The sequence below is a fragment of the Mesoplodon mirus genome (assembly GCF_964341445.2).
Source record: "Mesoplodon mirus genome assembly, chromosome: 20".
NCBI lineage: Eukaryota > Metazoa > Chordata > Mammalia > Artiodactyla > Ziphiidae > Mesoplodon > Mesoplodon mirus.
Window position 1 is genome coordinate 30630322 of NC_138996.1, and position 18969 is coordinate 30649290.

Consider the following 18969-nt stretch of genomic DNA (forward strand, 5'->3'; position numbering starts at 1 on the left):
CCTGCTTTAGGAAAAGGAAGCCACTAAACCCTCCCTCCTTGGAGTCACAGGATCTTACAGCTGGGGGACCGGAGTTCACACTGGTTCAGTGGTTCTGCACCTGCTTAGGGCACCTGGGCACGTAAGAAGCACCCAAGCCTGGCCCCGTCCGAGGGCGGCGAAGTCAGGACCTTGGGAGGGGCCTGGGCATCCTCCTCAGTGTGGAAAGGACAGACACACCTGCAGGTGATCTAATGCACCAGGGCCCAGAGCTCCGAGTCCTGATCACAGTCCAATCCGAGGCCCCGCTGGGTATTTTGATTTGAGGCAAATAACTAAACCTGGGCTCTCTTCTGTCCATTGGAAATGTACGACTCCCTATTTAGCAGATTAAACGGCCTAATTGAACGTGCCTGGCACAGAGTAGGTACTTCTTATTAGCACCTGGCACCCACTCTGCTGTATTTATGTGTATTTTTCGTTCCTATAGTCAGACACTGGGGTCCTGTTTTCCTAGCTCCTAAATAGTGGAACCAAGATCAGAACCCACTGTTCTGTTCTTTGGTCCCCGTGCCCTGGAGTCCCCCCAGCCTTCGTGAAGGGGCACCTATACCAGCCACTCGCCCTGGGCACGCTTGAGTCGTTGTTTCAGTCAGAGCTCTTCAGAGTCCTGGGGACCCTCCTGTTTCAAGACAGAGGTTCCACAGAAGTTAGGTGCTGGGCCAGGAGCATAGAGACACAGTCGTGGCAAAATGGGAACTGTCGCCCAGACCGCGTGACATGCTCGTGGAAAGGACAGGGTGAGGTTTCGGGAGGAGCCTGCTTCTCAGCAGTTTCCAGTTTTGTGCAGCTGACCCTTTGCATGGGGTTAAGTTCTGGATGGCGCGGCTTCCCTTCTGCCCAGCACTGAGACCCCCCCTCCCCTCCCAGTATTCGCCCCCGCCCCCGCCAGCTTCACAGTGCGGGACCAGATGCTTCTGGATTCTGCTCTGAGAGGCTCAGTCAGGTGTGGCCACAAGAGGAAAGCAAAGCTCGTTATGCTCTCGGGCCCTAGAGGCAGGGCCACGCCGGGCACGTGGGGGGATGGCCGGGGGTCAGGGGGCGGAGGACAGGACGGAGGGCGGGGATTGAGGCCACGGCCTTTACTGGGGTTTCCAGGGAAAAAACAGGGCGGGGGGAACACGTACGATTGGCTGCTTTTAGTGATTTTGCTGGGCTTTGGGTGACAGGGCTACCCCGAGCCACCGGGCACCCGGCCCAGGTGTTTCGGGCAGAGGAGGGTCCCCTCCCTGGGGGAGGGGCAGGCGGAGGAGGCCGGGCCTGGCCGGGCTGTCGGCATAGGTCACAGGCGGGCTCCTGGCTGGGCCCTTGGCTGGCGGGGGGGGGTTGTCTCTCCCCAGCCAGGCGGGACTTCAGATGTCAGAGCATCACAGTAGACAGAAATATATACACACACACACACACATAGATGTACACACACGTACTCCCCTAAGTGCGGAGCTTGCTGTCCAGTGTAGGTGAGGGTCCAAGGAGCTCCGGGTGGGGCGCTGGCTGGCAGTGTTGCCACCGCGGGCTCCGGAAGCACATCCTCCTCTAGGTGTGCTCTGTCTGGGGGACTTGGGGGGCTGTCACTGCCACCACGGGGGCATCCCCTGGAGAGTCGGGACCGCATCTGTTTCCTGCCCCTCCCGTCCTTCGTGTCACTTTCTCTCGTGCTGCCGTCCCACCAGCGGATGTTTTCTTGCTCTGTTTTTGTGTCACTGAATACACATAAGCATGAGGAGAAGAGTCGTTAACATCCGTTTTGTGACGGTGTCTTTGTGGTGCTGGAGCAGCCTTGCGTCCCGGCTCCTTTCAGCCAGCAGAGGGTCAAGGCTCTTTCCTTTGTCCAGGTGGAGGATGGGTGCATGAGGGTCCCGGGGCCGTGGCCCGGTGCAGCGTGTGGACCCCGGCCCAGCCTGTACGACATCAGCAGCATGAGTCTCCCGAGCAGCGGGCCGGCGGGCAGCATCTTTGACCTGGACTGCACCTCCGGGCAGGTCCGCTGGGCGCTGGTGGCTGCCGGCTGCACCTTCTACCTGGGCGTCTTCGTGGCCTGCCACCAGCTGTCTTCCTCCCTGAGCGCCACCTACCACTCCCTCGGGGCCCGAGAGCAGGTCTTCTGGAACCTGGCGGCCACGCGCGCAGTCTTTGGCATCCAGGGCACCGCGGCGGGGCTACAGGCGCTGCTCCTGGACCCCGTGCTCCAGGCCGACAAAGTGCTCGGCCAGCAGAACTGGTGCTGGTTCCACATCGCCACGGCAACCGGATTCTTCCTCTTCGAGAACCTCGCGCTCCACACGTCCAATGCGCTGTTCCACACGTTCGACGGGTTCCTGGCCGTCCACCACCTCTTCGCCTTCCTCGGGTTTCTCGGCTCCGTGGTCAACCTCCGAGCGGGCCACTACCTGCCCATGGTCACGCTGCTGCTGGAGATGAGCACGCCCTTCACCTGCATCTCCTGGATGCTCCTAAAGGTAGGCGCTCCCCAGACGGCGTCTGTGCTCCGCAGCGGGAGGTGAGTGGCTAGTGTGGCACCTTCACCCACTTGATGCCCATGTTGCTGGTCCCTTGTGGCCTGCGCTGTCACAGCATCACCAGGCTAGATTAGAGTATTACAATCCGTAAGAAGCTCATTTTCGTTGAATTCCATTTTAATCATTTTAAACAACTCTTTTAGGCTTCCTGCCCCATTGCAAAAGAAGACTCGGTGGATCGTGTGTCTTACTCAGTAACTGGCAGTATTTGTAAGCCCTAGAAAACATGCTTTTTCTTTGTTTCAAATACTTTTTTTTTTTTTTTTTTTTTTTTTTTTTGCGGTATGTGGGCCTCCCACTGCTGTGGCCTCTCCCGTTGCGGAGCACAGCCTCCGGACACGCAGGCTCAGCGGCCATGGCTCATGGGCCTAGCTGCTCTGCAGCATGTGGGATCTTCCCGGACCGGGGCACGAACCCGTGTCCCCTGCACCGGCAGGCGGACTCTCAACCACTGCGCCACCAGGGAAACCCCTCAAATACTTTTTTTAAAAAAACAAAGTAATATATGTCTACATACATACCTTTTAAAATTTTTATTTCACATTATGTTATCTTACACCCAACATGAGATCTGCCCTCTTCACAAATCTTTAAGTGTCCAGCACGTTATCGTCAGCTGTAGGCACAGGTGCACAGCAGGCCTCTGGAGCTTATTCGTCTTGTATGATTGAAACTTCACTCCTGTTGGTCAGTAACTCGCTGCTTCCCCTCCCTCCAGCCCCTGGCAACTGCCATCCACACTTTGATTCTAGGAACTGGACTATTTCAGATGCCTCATATAAGTGGACTCATGCCGTATTTCTCTTCTGTTCCTGGTTTATTTCGCTGAGTGAATGTCCTCAAGGTCCAGCCATGTCATTGCACATTGAAGGGTTTCCTTCTTTTCTCAGGCTGAACAGTTTTCCATTACGTGTGTGATGCACATCTTCCTTGGGTGTTTCAGTCTTAGTTATTTTGAGTGAACGTAGAGGTTCTAATATCTCCTTCATGTTCTGATTTTGGTTCCTTTACTGGGTCATCAGGTAGTTCTGTTTTTAGAAAATAGACTGCCCCCACTGTTTTCCACAGCGGCTGCACCGTTTTGTATTCCCACCAGCAGTGCACAGAGGTCCAGTTTCTCCACATCCTCACCAAAGCTTGTTGTCTTTGTTTCTCTGATGACATCTCACTGGCTTTTGATTTGCATTTCCCTGATGACTGGTGACAGTGAGCATTTATTCATCTATCTGTTGGCCATTTGTATGTCGTCTTTGGAAAACTGTTCAAGCCCTTAGCCCATTTTTAACTCAGATTCTTTGTTATTTTTTACTGTTGAGTTGTAGTTCTTTATCTGTTCAAGATTAATCTCTTATTACACATATGGTTGGAAGATATTTTCTCCCACTTTGTAGATTGCCTTTTCACTCTGTTGATTGTTTCCTTTGCTGTGAAGAAGCTTTTTAGTTTGATGTTGTCCCAATTGTGTGTTTTTGTTTCTGTTGTATGTGTTCTTGGTATCATATTCATGAAATCATTGTCAAAATCAGTGCCATGAAACTTTTTCCCTATGTTTTCTTTTAGGAGTTTTGGGTCTTGCATTTCCGCCTTCAAGTTGATTTTTTGTGTAAGGTGTGAGATAAGGGTTCAGTTTCATTCTTTTGCATGTGAATGTCCAGTTTTCCCAGCAACACCCGATTGAAGGGACTGCCCCTTTCCTGCTGTGAGTTTTGGGCACCCTGTTGAAGATCAGTTGGCCATATCTGTGTGGGTGTTTTCTGGGCTCTCGATGCTGTTCCACTGGTCTGTGTGTTTGTCTGTATGGCAGTTCATGCAGTTTTGATTTCTGTAGCTTTGTAATATCATTTGAAATCAGGAAACCTGGTGCCTCCAGTTTTGTTCTTTTTCTCAAGATTGATTTGGCTATTGGGGTCTTTCGTGGTTTCATGTGAATTTTAGAAATTTTTTTTGTTAAAAATGCCACTGGGATTTTGGCAGGGGTTGCATTGAACCTGTAGACTGTAGATTACTTTGGTGACCTCCCTAGTGAGTTTTGTGTGGGTTTTTTTGTTTTTTTGTGTTTTTTTTTTGGCTGCATTGGGTTTTCGTTGCTGCACGCGGACTTTCTCTAGTTGCAGCGAGCGGGGGCTACTCTTTGTTGTGGTGCACGGGCTTCTTATTGCGGTGGCTTCTCTTGTTGTGGAGCTCAGGCTCTAGGTATGTGGGCTCATTAGTTGTGGCGTGCAGGCTCTAGAGCGCAGGCTCAGTAGTTGTGGTACACGGGCTTAGTTGCTCCGCGGCATGTGGGATCTTTCCGGACCAGGGACCGAACCCGTGTCCCCTGCATTGGCAGGCGGATTCTTAATCGCTGCACCACCAGGGAAGTCCCCCTAGTGAGTTTTTTAGTTCAGTTATTGTATTCTTCAGCTCCTTGGTTTCTGTTTGCTACTTTTTTTTTACATTTCCATCTCTTCGTTGACGTTCCACTTGTTCCCACGTGTTCTCTTGACCTCGGCGAGCACCCTCATGACAGATGCCTTTAATTCTGTCGGGTACATCGTGTGACTGCTCTCCAGTAGGGTTTGGAGATTTGTCTCATTCCTCGGTTTGGAGTGTCTTTGCCTGATTCTTCATTTTCCGTGACCCTCTGTTGGTGTCTGTGCATTAGACGAAGCAGATGCCTCTCCCTGGCCTCATGACTGTCCTCACCCAGGAGAGACCCCACCAGTCAGCCTAGCCAGGGTCCTGGACGTTCTCCATCGACTTTCTCCCTCCCCAGGGAAGGGCAAGCAGCTGCGGCTTCTGTCTGCTTACACGTCTGATCCTGGGTGGGGCAAGGCTGTGTGTCCACCAGCCCAGGCCACCGCCTCCGCCCCCTCTGCCAGCAGGACTGTGTGCCAGCGGCCAGGGTCCCCCCCGAACAGCTGGGGGGCTGGACACGCAAACCAGCTCCTCCCTCTTCTGCGTGAAGGTGCAGGCAGAGGGTCTCTTCCTGACCCCAGGGTGCTGCCGGGGTCCCTGCCCGCTTCGGCAGGTCTGTCCTGGGTGCAGGGCCCTTTTGATGGGCCCCTGATTCCTCACGACAGAGTTTGTCTGTGACCTGCTGCTCAGCCAGGCCTCCTCCTGGCACCCCTCACGCATCAGGCGCCCGGGCGGGGGTCTCTGGAAGCCCTTCCCCAGGTGGGGTGGGCCCGCTGGTCAGGAAGAAGACAGACCCCAGCTGTGGGGCGGCCACCAGAGGGAGGCACTTCGTTTGGGGTTTTTTCTGTTTTCTCTAAAGTGTTTGGGTGCCGTTCGTTCAGGATGGAAAAGGGTGGTCCCAGAACCCCCTTCTTCCCGCTCGCCGTGTTCACCACGCGGCCCGTGACCCCACGGCAAAGCTGTCCCCTCGGCTAAGACAGCCCAGGGCCCGTGCCTACACAGCCATGGTCTTGGTCTAGTTCAGATACTACTGAACCTTGTGAGTAAACGCCGTGTAAAACGTTGAAATCCTTTTAAGCTTTTCATAAAGCTGCCAAGTTCTTGCTTAGTTGGGCACCAGGGTCCAGGAATCCTCACCATCCGGGTCTGATTTGATGAGATACAGATGTCAGGACCAGGTGTCACTACTAATTTAATGTAGTTTACACCCCAGACGGGCTCATGCTTCCATTTCCTCCTCCAATTTGATTCTGAAATGTTGTTTAGAAATAAGAATAAATGAATTATACACTCAAACACCTCAACATGATTCATCCACGGAGACAGTAGTCCAGATGCAAACGGCATGGTATAAACAGCAGTCGATTTATGTGTGAATAAGTATACACCAGGAACCCCACCTGCTGGGGCCCCAGCTATACAAAGTAACCTTTGCACGGTTAAGTCTCACTTTGTTACTGACCCGGCTTTTCTCAAAGCATTTCGTGATGTTGAACCCAAAAATTTCAGTGTCTGAGTAGGACCAAAAATGCTCAGTTCTCAAGCTTGGAGTTTTCTAAACTTAATGTAATCACTGTATGAGTAGAAGTTCATGCTTCTGGTATGAGTATTAGGAATTGAGGATGACTGCTTTCAGTAAGTGGGGAAGCTAATGGAGAGGAGGAGTAAGTACATCTTGTGAACTTCGAAGGAAGCAGCAAGTGGAAAGAAGACGGCTTGCTGGCCGGTGCCCACGAGGTTGGAAGGGCGAGCAGTGCCCCGGCCCCCAGGCACATGTAGCTCACTCTGCAGTTTGTACGTTCACCCCGAGACACACTTAGCTCACCTTCCCACTCTACAGTTTGTACATTTAACGTCCTTCAGGCCAGAGCAAAGGCTCAATCTTTCCCACGTGAGGAATCTGTCATTGAGAACCTCAAACCTCTGGTGTTTTTGCGTTTGAGAAACATTGTTTCTTTGTCTGATTGTACAGTTCACGGAATTTTACTTGTATAAGTCATGATTCTAGCATAACGTGGAGAATGCCTACCCATGCAATGAGTATAAAACTATTTCTGTAAATCAGTGGGTTTTTTCCTAGTACTCTATGGTTTTCTTTTCCTTTGAAACATTGATATTTAGTCCATTTGGAAAGTATTTTTAAGTAAGATCCAACTGGATTTTCCCAGGAGGTGAGCAAGAATCCTAACGTAATTACATCATCCATCCTTTCCCTGGGGGTTCGAAATGCCGCCCAGTGCCAACTCTCCATGTATTTTATTCACGTCTGCATTTTGCATCGTTTATCTGTTATTTCTGAAGCATATTGTATCTCATTATTTGCTGAGGCACCTTCAGCCCTCCTTGCTTTTGTGCGTTTATTCCACTGTATGAGTGGCATTACTTAAAGTTGTTACAAGTTGATAAAAATACTGATGTGTTCTCTTATTTGGACTAAATCTGTGGATGCATTCAAGGAGGGAAGATGTAACGTCTTCTGAGTGTTTTCCATCCAAGAACATAATAATGTGCCTCATTTCATCCAAGACTTCTTTTAAGTCCCTCTGCAGTGATGGTCTCGTTCCCAGAAGGAGGGGAAATGTATATAAAAAAAAAATTGAAGAAGTGAGGTCCGTCATCTCCTTCGTTTACTTGCTTCCCTGCCTTGCAGACCTCTGGGTCGCCCAGAGGCGGATCATCCAGGCAGGAGGTTGGGTTCTTTTTTCAGGATCTTAGTCCCCTGACCAGGGATTGAACCCGTGCCCTCGGCAGTGAGAACGCAGAGTCCTAACCACCGGACCGCCAGGGAATTCCCCTTTCTTTCTCTTTTAAAATGTGGTCACTCCAGAGGTCAGTTGCCGTGTCCCCCTGCGGCTCCACAGGTGGGGCCGCAGTGAGGCCGTGCCCGTTCCCAGCGTCACCGGGCTGCTGCCTGGTGAGGCGTCCCCGCCTTCCCGGCCCCTCCCCGCTACCCACTTTCCTCCTGCAAGTGCCAGACGTGCCCCTACCCTTGGGGAGGCGGTGTCGGTGGGGGGGAACTGCCCAGGAGGACGCTCCAGCCCGGGCAGAACACAGCGCGGGGAGGCCGGTGTGCACAAGCTCATGGGTCTCAGGTGTGTGGGCTGTCCTGGTACCTGACTGTCCTGGTGCCGGGCTGTCCAGGTGCTGACGTCCCCGCCACAGTGTCCCACTTCTGTGCCCACAGTCTGCTGTATAGCGTTTTCAAGTTCCCTGTTTGGTTTAAGCTACAGCTAGTTTTAATGTGAATTTAGAATAATTTTAAGGCAAGTCCATTTGGGCTTGTGTCCAAGGGCTACTGGGGTAAAAATACCGAAAAGCAAAGAAGTGAGGACACACATCTCATCCTGAACTTGTCTGCTCTGAGAGCGTTTGCCCCCGGGGCCCGGCGAGCCTGGTGGCACGCGACCAGCGTGTCTTCCAGCTTCACTGGGTCAGCGTTGCGCAGTTGCTCGATATGTGCTCGGTCAAGGGAAGAAGTGCTGGAGGTGCGCTTGGAAGGTGTGAACTTTCCTTCCGGGGGCGCAGGCGAGCAGGAGGCGCCGCGCTGGGTGGGTCTGCGGGCGGCTGTGCGGGGCCAGGAGGGGGCGGGGACACCCCGGCGCCGTGAGCCCGAGTCCGGTGCGCCCTGACCCCACTCTGCCCGCAGGCCGGCTGTGCGGACTCGCTGCTCTGGAGGCTGAACCAGTGGCTGATGGTCCACCTGTTCCACTGCCGCATGGTCCTCACCTACCACATGTGGTGGGTGTGCCTGGGCCACTGGGACAGCCTGGCCCGCAGCCTCTTCCCGCCGCACTGGGCGCTCTTCCTGGTCGGGCTGGGCCTCCTCACGGTCCTCATCAACCCCTACTGGACCCGCAAGAAGACGCAGCAGCTGCTCAACCCCGTGGACTGGAACTTCGCGCCCGGCCGCCCCAACGGGCCGGCGCCGCCCAAGAAGACGAGGTAGCGGCCTCGGCCCCGACTGTCCCCACGGCGCCGACCCCAGGCCGCGTGAGTACTGACTTCCTCGTGGCGCCGAGTACCTGCACCTGAGCGCGCCTCGGGGACAGAGTCCCGCCGTGGGGACGTCACGGCCCGATGTGCTCATTCCCGCGAGCTTGGCCTGTCTGCGCCGTCGCCCCAAGGAGGGCCCGCGTGGACGGGTCGCACTAAAGTGTGTGTGCGTCTTACTCAACAGCCCCGTTATTTTTAGTTGGAGAGAACTGTCCCAAGAGAACATAATCCGGTCCCTTACCCTGTTGACATTCCCAGGGCTGAGATGTAAGCCGCGTCTCCACAGCGCCATCTCGTGGCGAGCGCGGGGCATCGGCCTGGCTTGCGGCTGGGGGTGGCGGAGGGGTCTTCTCACCAGGGAAGCTCATCCGGCGAAGAGTTTTGTTTCCGTTTTGTGTTTCTCTGTTGACACATTAAGGGAGGTGTTAGTAATCAGATTTGTCTAGATTTTAGAGCTGTTTTTAACTAAGTTTCAAACAGGTGCCCCGCCAGACCCTAACCCCCTGGTTGGTGTGTGTCTGTAGGTTTCAAGTCGGGGCAGTGGTCACTCTCCCTGCGAGCTGTGGGTGGACCTGGCCCCTTGGAGTGCCCGGCTGCAGGGCACCCTCCTCACCTCCCGGTGACGAGTCCGGGCACCACCTTCACAATGTGGGGCCCGGGTGGAATCTACACTCCGACCCACAATTTTATTGACGAATATGTACTGACATCTTATTCTTACCATGAGTGGGCAATTAAAATGAAAAGCTCGTATTTACTGAAAGTGCCCTTGAACTGTTTTTGAAAAACACATTTACTGGTCGTGAGAATCATGTGTTTCTTGTGCTTGGTCTGTAACACGGCCCCTTGGAAGGGTGTGTGCTGATTTCTGGTACTGTGAATTGACTGTACATAGGTCAGGAGATGCGATACCTGCTTGTATCATTTTGAGAAGTGTTTCAATCCTAGAAACATCCAGCAAACTGTGTCCCTGCTGAGACTCCTCTCTCCCTCGCTGAAGACCCTGGGCACCCGCCGCCCGCTCTCCCGTCCACAAGGTGGGGTGGGGAGCCAAGCTGGCTGTGTTTCCAGCTGGTCAGAACTTTAATAAAGTAACCGATGTTTACAGAACCCGAAAGCATGTCCGTTCTTCTCTCTCAACACTGTTCACATTGCTGTGGAGGTTTTCTATCTCGGTGATACAACTGTGATGATAAATCTTCACGTGCTCAAGGTTTGAACTCAGTTTAAGATATAAAATATTTAATTTTTACATGACCCTCACTGGGAATTTGACTTTCCCCGGGTTCAGTCTCTACATCCTTCATCTCAGTGAAGGTGCTTTTGCCTCCATCCCGACCCGACTTCCCGTGAGGACCACAAAGGCAGGGGCGTTTGGCCAGAAAGGGCCTTTTGAGGCTTGTGATCCAGCATCCAGGCACCTTCGCTGCCCAGACAGGTGCTGCCTTCCGGGCTATGGGTGCTTTGCGGGCTCCGTCCAGCCCGTGCACGGACGAGGCCACAGAGAGAGATGTCGGGGAGCGTGCAGGGGGGCGTCGGCCCCTGGCCCTCCTCAGACCCCATCTCTCCTATCGCTGCGGCTCCGCCAGCTGTCCCTGCTATGGACCGCTGGGGTTTCCCAGGCACCGTGCTGGCCACCGAGGGCTCCTCGGTTCCTGGCACGAACAGCTCTGGGAAGTAGGCGCTGTCGATCCCATTTAGAGCTGGGCCTACGAGGTGGCGCAGGCGGTCAGCGGCCACGCTCTGACTTTAAAGCCGAGGCCCGTAGACTGCGTCTACGAGCACAGAAAGCAAGCGGCAGGCCCCGGCTGACCCTGGCCACCAGACCCAGCTGCATCCGCGTACGCAGAGCACTGGAGTGGCCGTGTCTGTCTGTCCAGGTACCGCAGCCCCATGGGACAGACGCCCGGCCGCTGGTGAGCGAGGCCGCGGCGGCGCCAGCGGGCAGGTACGGGGGTCCACCGGGAAGGGCCGCTTAGGAAGTTAGGAGGTGGGAGCGGCAGCCCGGCTCTGGCACCTGGAAGGCCGGGGCCGCGGGCGACTCTCCCGGGGCAGAGCTGGGGTCTCCGGGTTGGGCGAGAGGCTGGGCGCCCTGGGGGGCCAGCCAGCCTTGTCTGCAGCACCCGTGTCTGCGTCAGGGCCGGTCAGGTGATGGGGTGATGGGCTGGAATGGCTGTCACGTACTTCAGTGTTGAAAGCAGCAAAGCCGGGGACCTGTCTCCTCTCCCTCCTGCACCGGCCCTGTGCATACAGCCAGGCTCCCCCAGGCCAGGGGTGCGGACGGGGGCTGGGGCGGGGCAGCTGCCCTGGGGATTGGAGCAGTGGGGGGGCGGCTCCAGCAGGCGCCCTCAGGCTCCTCCCTCCTCAGGGCCTGGGCTCACCCTCATCTGGCCCTTCGGGACGGAGTTCCCCGCGTGGCCGTGGCCGGCTGGAGACCCGCGCTGGGGGCAGCGGCCATGGGAGGAGGGGACTGGATGCCAGGTGAGCCAGTGCCCCTGAAGGTCAGACTCGTTTCTAGTTGTAAGAGTGGGGTTGACCCCCAAAATAAACCCCAATGAGGGATGCCCACCCCTTCACGGATGCAGGTGGATGCTTTCAGTTTACCTGTATCTTTACTAAACTTCTGCTCTAATGGGAGAGTTTATTAATTCAACGTTTCTCTTTTTAAATAAATCTTCCCCCTTTTCAGTACTTAGACTATACGGTGTACACATTGTCTTGCCAGGTCATGTTTAGTGAAGTGAAAATCTCAGAAATCTGTTTTCTTCCTCTGATGGCTGGGAATGCAGGGTGCTCTGGAGCGGACCCCGCCCATCCGGGGCCTGCAGCTCTCCCTGCAGCCCGGCCGAGCCCAGCTACGCAGAGCAAGGAAGCTGCACCGTGAGACCCACACGATGGGAAGGGCCGTGGGAGCCGCTTCTAACTTTCTGCCCCGGGGGGCCCACGGTGAGGACTCACTCCTCTCTCACTGTGTGTGTTTCCCTCTTACTGTCCTGCGGTTTCAGTGTCAGGTGCCGGCCTGTGGAGGCCTGCGTGTTCTGCTCTGTGCGTCTGTGTACCCTCCCCCCGCCGCCCCAATTCACATGCTGGCATCCTGACCCCCAGGGCGACGGTGTCAGGAGGTGGCGCAGGGGGCAGGTGACTAGGTCGTGAGGGTGTGGCCCCGTGATGGGATCAGTGCCCTGACAGGATGCGAACGAACGGAGAGCGTGTCCCCCGCCTTCCCCCTCCCAGGTGAGGCTGCATTGAATCTGCCTCCACCGTGACCCTGTGCTCCCAGCCTGCAGGTCTGCGGTGACCTGCCGAAGCAGCCAGGGCTGAGTCACTGGGTCCCCGTGACCTCAGCCTTTTCTCCCTGCGGCCCCCAATCCCCCAAGTCTAAAGTTTCCCAAAATTAACCCAGCGTTAAAATCCTCAGTTATTAAAGAAAGGTGTTGAAGGTCAAGTCTTCTAATCTGGAAGTGCCCTGTTGACATCCTAAGTAGAAAACTTCTACTTTGTAAACTTCATAATATTTACTTGTTGTATTTCAAACAAAACCACAGTTGGAAGGGGGCACATTTCAGCCAGTTTCTTTGGTTTGTATCGAGATCACCCTCAGCTCTTTTCCAAGAAATATGGAGCCTATTTGGTCCACCCCAGAGATTTTATTTCTGCACAAGACACACCAAGAGCCCAGAACGTTGGAACCTTCACGGATTTTGTGCAGAAAGCCAAGCTTCAGAAAGTTCAAGGCCAGCCACGCCAGGACTCTCATTTTTCCATCTTCCGGTAATTGCTTGTCTCAAAATGAAACATGTATTCACTTAAAAAAAAAAAAGCTCAGAAAAACACCGCTTTCACTGAAAATGATGGTTTACACTTTAATTTGGAGCCAGTTACCCAACGGTGGGTTTAACCTTCGTCAGTTCGTCCTTTGCCGGCTGGGTTTTCAGCCCCCTCACCCCTCAGCGCCCCCAGGTATGAGGTGGGCCTGGGAGGGCGGGAGGGGTCCTGGGGGTGCATGTCTTCTGCCAAGGAGGGTAAGCCTGGAGCAGGAAGCCATCACCCCTTCCTGGTCCTTTCTGCCTAACACGCAGTTCTGACGCCCACAGGTTCCCCCGCCCTTGTCACGGGGACAGGCCTGAGGCCCGGGAAGCAGGCGTCCCCAGGGGCATCTCTGCGCTGCCGCACGGCCCGGCCACCTGCATCGCCCGTTAGGTGAGAAGGACCTTCTGCCCTGGGGTCCCCATCCCCACAGGAGGACCAGCTACGGAATGTGAACCTTGGACGTTTTCATCCCACCGTGCTCGTGTCCTTCATGTGGGTTCAGATGAGCAGCCTGTGACGGTGAGCCCTCAAGAGAGGCCGTTTCCAGTCCGAAGCCGCTGACCTTTTTCAAAATCATCTTTGTTGACAGAGGGGAGATGGCGGCGGCACAGGACTCGGCACCCTTCTCAGAAGCAAGGCCCCCCAAAGTGCGCTTTGTTCCGTTTTATGTTTATCTTCAACCTTTTATTTTGAACTAATTTCAAACTTAGAAAAAGGTTGGGAAAATAGTAAATACAAACAAACAAAACCCCACACACCCCTTAACCCAGGTTTACCGATTCTTACCATGTTGCCCCGTGTTTCGCTGTCTCCCGGCTTCCCTGCGTCCCGTCACCCCTCGATACTGCATGTGTGAGCCTGAGAGGGAGGACGTCCTCCTAAGTAACCTCAGTTGGTGTCAGCCAGAGAAACGGCACAGAGTCTGCACTTTGGTCTGACGTGCAGCCACGTTCTTAGCTGGATGGCCGCCCCGTCCATCCTCCCTGTCCTCGTTCTCCTGGCCTGGACGCAGCCTGGGATCCCTGCGGCCTTCGGATGTCGCGTCCCTCAGCCTCTCTTAGTCTTCGACAACCTGGGGATTTTGGAGGAATAGCAGCCAGCTGTGCGGTAGAAGCCCCCTGAGGGTGGGCGGGTCGGGAGCTCCGTCAGGATTGGACTCAGGGACACATTTTGGCTGGAGAACCAGGTAAGCGTTGCTGTCCTTCTTGGGCCTCAGACCCTGAGGCGTTTGTGTGTGAAACTCGGTGGCCGCATCACGGTGTTGTCTGGTTCTCACTGGACAGCGGTCATCGTCCCTCTTGTCTTAATGAGGAATGTGTGGGGAGGCGGTGACACGGAAGGTCCCGTGTCTGCACGGAGCCGCCTCCTGCCCCAGGTTTACCGTCCGCTCCCGACCCCCCTCCTCCTGCGATGCTCGCGGACTGTCCACTTCCCGAGTCCACCGTTCCTCCCACGTTGTTTAGCCACGTTCTGTTGTAAATAGAATCTTCCCATTTTTAATGTATTATCAATAAGGGTTCATGGGTTCCTTATTCCACAGCTTCATTCTGTGCCCAGTAGGTTGTAGGTTACGTGTAACTCCCTGTTGTCCTTATACGTTGTCCCTGCTTCGCTGGGTGGGGGGGTTTCAAGCTGCCCCGAGTGTCCTTTTTTACACCCGTCATTGTTTTTGATTACCTCCCTGTTTTCTCTGCGACAGGATGCCCTTGCGCTGTGTTGTCCCTGTGCTGGATTCACCCATTTCTCCGAGGACCTGGTTCTTTCGTGAGGAATGGTGTCTGGAAATCGGGATGTAAGTGTGTCACGTGCTCATCGCTAGCCTGTCCTGCTCTGCAGGGACTCTGGCTACAGTATCAGTGAGGTCACACATGGGTCACACGTCCGTATGTGCACACAGGTGCAGAACTGCCACCCGTGGACAGAACCCAACAACCGAGGAGTCTGCAGGATTTTTTTCTTTATTCCGAGGGTATATAGTCACAGTGCTCTGTGTTCAGTTACTTAACCTCCTCCTTCCCCACCTTGCCTTCAGGTGATCATGGTATTAGAGAGACAGTCCTGTGCACTTGTTTCTTTTTGCGTTCAGTGTTAGGGTTTTCTCCAATTCTTGTTAATCTGATTGTATTTTTTGCACATGTAGAATATTATCCAGAAGTCAAAACTGTTTAAAACACTGTGTTTAGAGAAATGTCACTGCCTTCGCTGTTCCCTCCGTCCTGTTCTCCTCTCTCCTCGTGACAGATTTCATTCATGTTAACAGCTCTCTTGAACTATAATTCACATACCATCCAATTCATCCATTTATGAAGTGTACAGTGTGGGGAAAACAGTCAATAATTATGTAGCATCCTTGTGTGGTGACAGACGGTAACGGGACTTATCCTGGTGATCCGTTTGTAATGTATAGAAATAATCACTGTTGTATAATAGGAACAAACATAGTGTTGGAAGTCAGTTATACTTCAAAAACAAACTCATAGAAAATGAGATCAGACTTGTGGTCAGCGGAGGTGGGCAGTGGGAGGGGGAATTGGATGAAGGGGGTCGAAAGGTACAAGACGAATAAATACTAGGGATGTGATGTCCACATGATAAATACAATCAACACTGTTGCATGTTATACCTGAAAGTTGTTAAGAGATTAAATCCTAGGCATCTTTGTCAAGAGGGAAAAATTTTTTTCTTTTGCCACACAAGTTTTTTAAAGTCAAATCGATGAGTCTCTCATTACATCTGGATCTTGAATCATAGCTAGAAAACCTTCCTCTCCACCCAGGGTATGGAGGAATTGTGTAACCTAATTTTTCCCCATTTCAATCTCTGGTCCATTTAGATTTTATTCTTGCAGGTAGCGTGAAGAATGGATCTAACTTTGTCTTTTTCCAGATGGCTGTCCAGCTGCCCCAACACCATGTGAGAAAGTCTGTCTTCTATACTGATTTGAGATGCCGCTCCTCTTGAGCTGGATTTTCCTGGGCGCGTGGCTCCGTCTCTGGTCTTGGTGTCCTCTCCCGTTGGTCATCATTGGTCAGTCCAGCAGTTTTTCCATCATAGAGACGCTGTGGGTTGTTTCAGTGTTTTCTAGCTACTTTCGTGTATTTTTCCAAATGAACTGTAATATCATACAGTTTTGTTGAACTGCAAAAAAAAAGGGGGGGGGTTATTGGTCTTTTGTTGAGTTCCCATTAATTTCGCAGTAACTTGGAGGCGTCTGACATCTTGCTGGCGCAGAGGCACCAGTCCCAGGACAGGGAACGCCTTCCCACTTGTTCACGTCTGCTCTTCCCGTCACCAGCACTGCGCAGCCAACCGCCCACAACTCGGTGGGTTGAAACACCTGCCGCTTCTCAGTCAGGAGTCACAGGTGGTTGGCTGGGCCCTGCTCTGTTCTATGCGGTCACCCAGCCGCCCTGCAGGGCCCGGGGCAGCTTCGCCACCTGCGGGAGGGCTCCCGTGAGGGCCTCTCCTCCACGTGGCCTCAGGCCTTTCCCGCGGCAGCTGCGCAAGTTCAGAGGACTTGTGGCTTCTCAGGCTCATGGTGCAGAGGCAGGAGGCGAGGCTGCCCGTCCCATCCTGCCTGAAACTCTCAAGCATCCTTCCTGCCACATTCTGTTGTCACAAAGCTGACCCAGACCCAAGGGCAGGCAGGCGTGGGACCCTGAGCTCAGCGATAGCCAGGCCAGAGGGTTCGCGGCCGGCTTCAGTCTGACATGCCCGCTTTTGTGTGTCCAGGATGTTTCAAGTTTCTCCTAATGCAGGTTTTGCACACTTCTTGGCTGGTGTACTCCTAAGCTGCTTATTGCTTTTCTTGCTATTGTGAAAGGGCTTTTCTCTCCCATTGTATTTGCTTATAATTTTTGTATGTGAAGGTTACTGCTTTTTGCATGTCAATTTATATCCTGCTAACTTGAATTTTTTTTTTTTGAGTTAGTTTTGTCACTGGTTATCTAGATTTTCCAAGCATAATACCATCCTGTGTATAGAGATGCTTTTACTGCTTTTCCAGTTGTTAGGCCCATCTGTTTTTTCTTGTCTAGTTATATTGGTGAATACCCAACAGGATGTTAAACAGCAGAGATAGTAAAGTCCTTGCAGACACCTCCGTATCCCCTTCTGGGAACCTGTGCCTTTAGGGTATTTTCGTGATAAGAAGTATCTATTCAGATTATCTGAAGTGCTTCTGTTAAGAATGGGTGTTGAATTTTGTTAAATTTTTTTCTAGCATCTTGGAGGTAATCGTGCAGCTTTTCATCTCAGACCTATTAAGATAGTATTGATAGATTTCCCATATCAAACCACCCTGTGTTCCTGTACAAATCTCAGTTGGTTGTTGACTTTTTTTAAGTTTATTTTTGGCTGTGCTGGGTCTTCATTGCTGCACATGGGCTTTCTCTAGTTGTGGCGAGCGGGGGCTACTCTTCATTGCGGTGTGCGGGCTTCAGTAGTTGAGAACATTGCGGTGGCTTCTCATTGCAGAGCACGGGCTCTAGGCGCGCGGGCTTCAGTAGTTGTGGCTCACGGGCTCTAGAGCGCAGGCTCAGCAGTTGTGGCGCACCGGCTTAGTTGCTCCGCGGCATGTGGGATCTTCCTGGACCAGGGCTTGAACCTGTGTCCCCTGCATTGGCAGGCGGATTCTTAACCACTGCACCACCAGGGAAGTCTGACTTTTGCTTTCTTAATGTGGTATGAGAGTCTGCTTTACTTGCTAATATTTTATTTGAAACTTTACATAGTATTTTATTTGAATTTTACAAGTTCATGAATGATATTGGTCTAAAATTTTCTTTTGTGTGTGAGGGCTCTCTGAATCAGTTTTAGGTATGTTATGCTTGCTTGATAAAAAAAAAAAATTGAAGTCTATTCTCTGAAATAATTTCGTATTGGAGCTATCGGAACTGTAAAAGTTTGGTGGAACTCTCTACTTTGAAACCGCCTGGGCTTGGTCCTTTTTTTGTGGGGTAGTTCCCTGATGAATTTCTGTATTTCTTCTGTGTAAATCAGCCCCTTTACGCTTGTCACAACTGGGGTTGAATTCAGTAAAATTTTTTCCTAGGAAATTATCCATTTCATCTACATTTTCAATTTTGTTTGCATAGAGGTCTCAGTAAGTTTTTTTTTTTTAATACATTTATTTATTTATTTTTGGCTGCGTTGGGTCTTCATTGCTGCGCGTGGGCTTTCTCCAGCTGTGGCCAGTGGGGGCTACTCTTCATTGCGGTGCGCGGGCTTCTCCTTGCGGTGGCTTCTCTCATTGTGGAGCACGGGCTCTAGGCACACGGGCTCAGGAGTTGTGTCTCACGGGCTCTAGAGCACAGGCTCAGTAGGTGTGGCGCACGGGCTTAGTTGCTCCACAGCATGTGGGATCTTCCCGGACCAGGGATTGAACCCGTGTCCCCTGCAGTGGCAGGCGGATTCACAACCACTGTGCCACGAGGGAAGCCCCTCAATAAGTTTCTTAAGAGACTCAAAATAGAAAATTCAGATTTCAAAATTTAAAAGAGAATTTTGAGATAACTGATTCTGTGCATGTAACTATGTAGTGATAATTTTTTTCCTTGTCTTTCTTAGTTCTAGTGTAGCAAGGTGTTCTAATAAATGAAATCATGCTTAGAACGCACCATTTGGGAAATGAAACTGTTTTAATACATCAGTTGACAATTACTTTCAGTATCTTGGGTGTCATTTACAATCCTGCAGATAATAAACTCGTAGCTTTTAACATTCAGGCCGAACAGTCGCCCGACTGGGCCTCTTAAGCAGAAGATGAAAATAAAAATCACTTACCGTTTTGTCAGTGGAAAAGTTACAGGCCAGTTAACAAAACTATGAAACTTATGGACACGAATTTGAACCCAGTTAGTTTCTAGTTCAGTGTACAAATCATACAGGCTCTTGGGCTATGAGGAGAAAGCTTTAGTATACTTGGTCTATAAAAGAATTGTTTACCCTTAAAAAGTTCAAGTAGGAACCACTGTCCTCCTCGGCCACTTCCTGAGATCAGGGCAGGCAGAGCCTTTGTTGTCAGGCCTCAGGTGAGGACACCGGGCCCATCACTCTCCTTAGGTCCTGGACGTGAGCACCACTGGTCAGCGGCAGGGCCCTTTCGCCTTAAGGATCTGTGACTTTCTTCCCTGTCCCCACTCCATCCCCCGGTCCTCTGTGGGGTTTGCCCTGCGCTGCTGTCCCGCGTCGGATCCCTTCCACTGAGACGAGG

The 18969-nt window shown here is 52.5% G+C and overlaps 1 protein-coding gene across 8 annotated transcripts in view; it reads left to right on the forward strand.

The window, feature by feature from the left end:
* Positions 1 to 10361, forward strand: part of CLN8 (CLN8 transmembrane ER and ERGIC protein) — a 26190-nt gene extending 15829 nt beyond the window's left edge. For 7 of the 8 annotated variants that reach the window (XM_082608787.1, XM_082608783.1, XM_082608784.1 and 4 more), the window contains 2 exons: positions 1872 to 2495; positions 8599 to 10358. In XM_082608787.1, the coding sequence (XP_082464913.1) occupies positions 1887 to 2495; positions 8599 to 8898 (909 nt within the window). In that variant the 5' untranslated portion in view covers positions 1872 to 1886 and the 3' untranslated portion in view covers positions 8899 to 10358. Of the gene's footprint in view, positions 1 to 1871; positions 2496 to 8598 lie in introns of all 8 variants that reach the window. The other variant, XM_082608782.1, reaches the window with a different exon arrangement.
* Positions 10362 to 18969: the final 8608 nt, after the last annotated feature.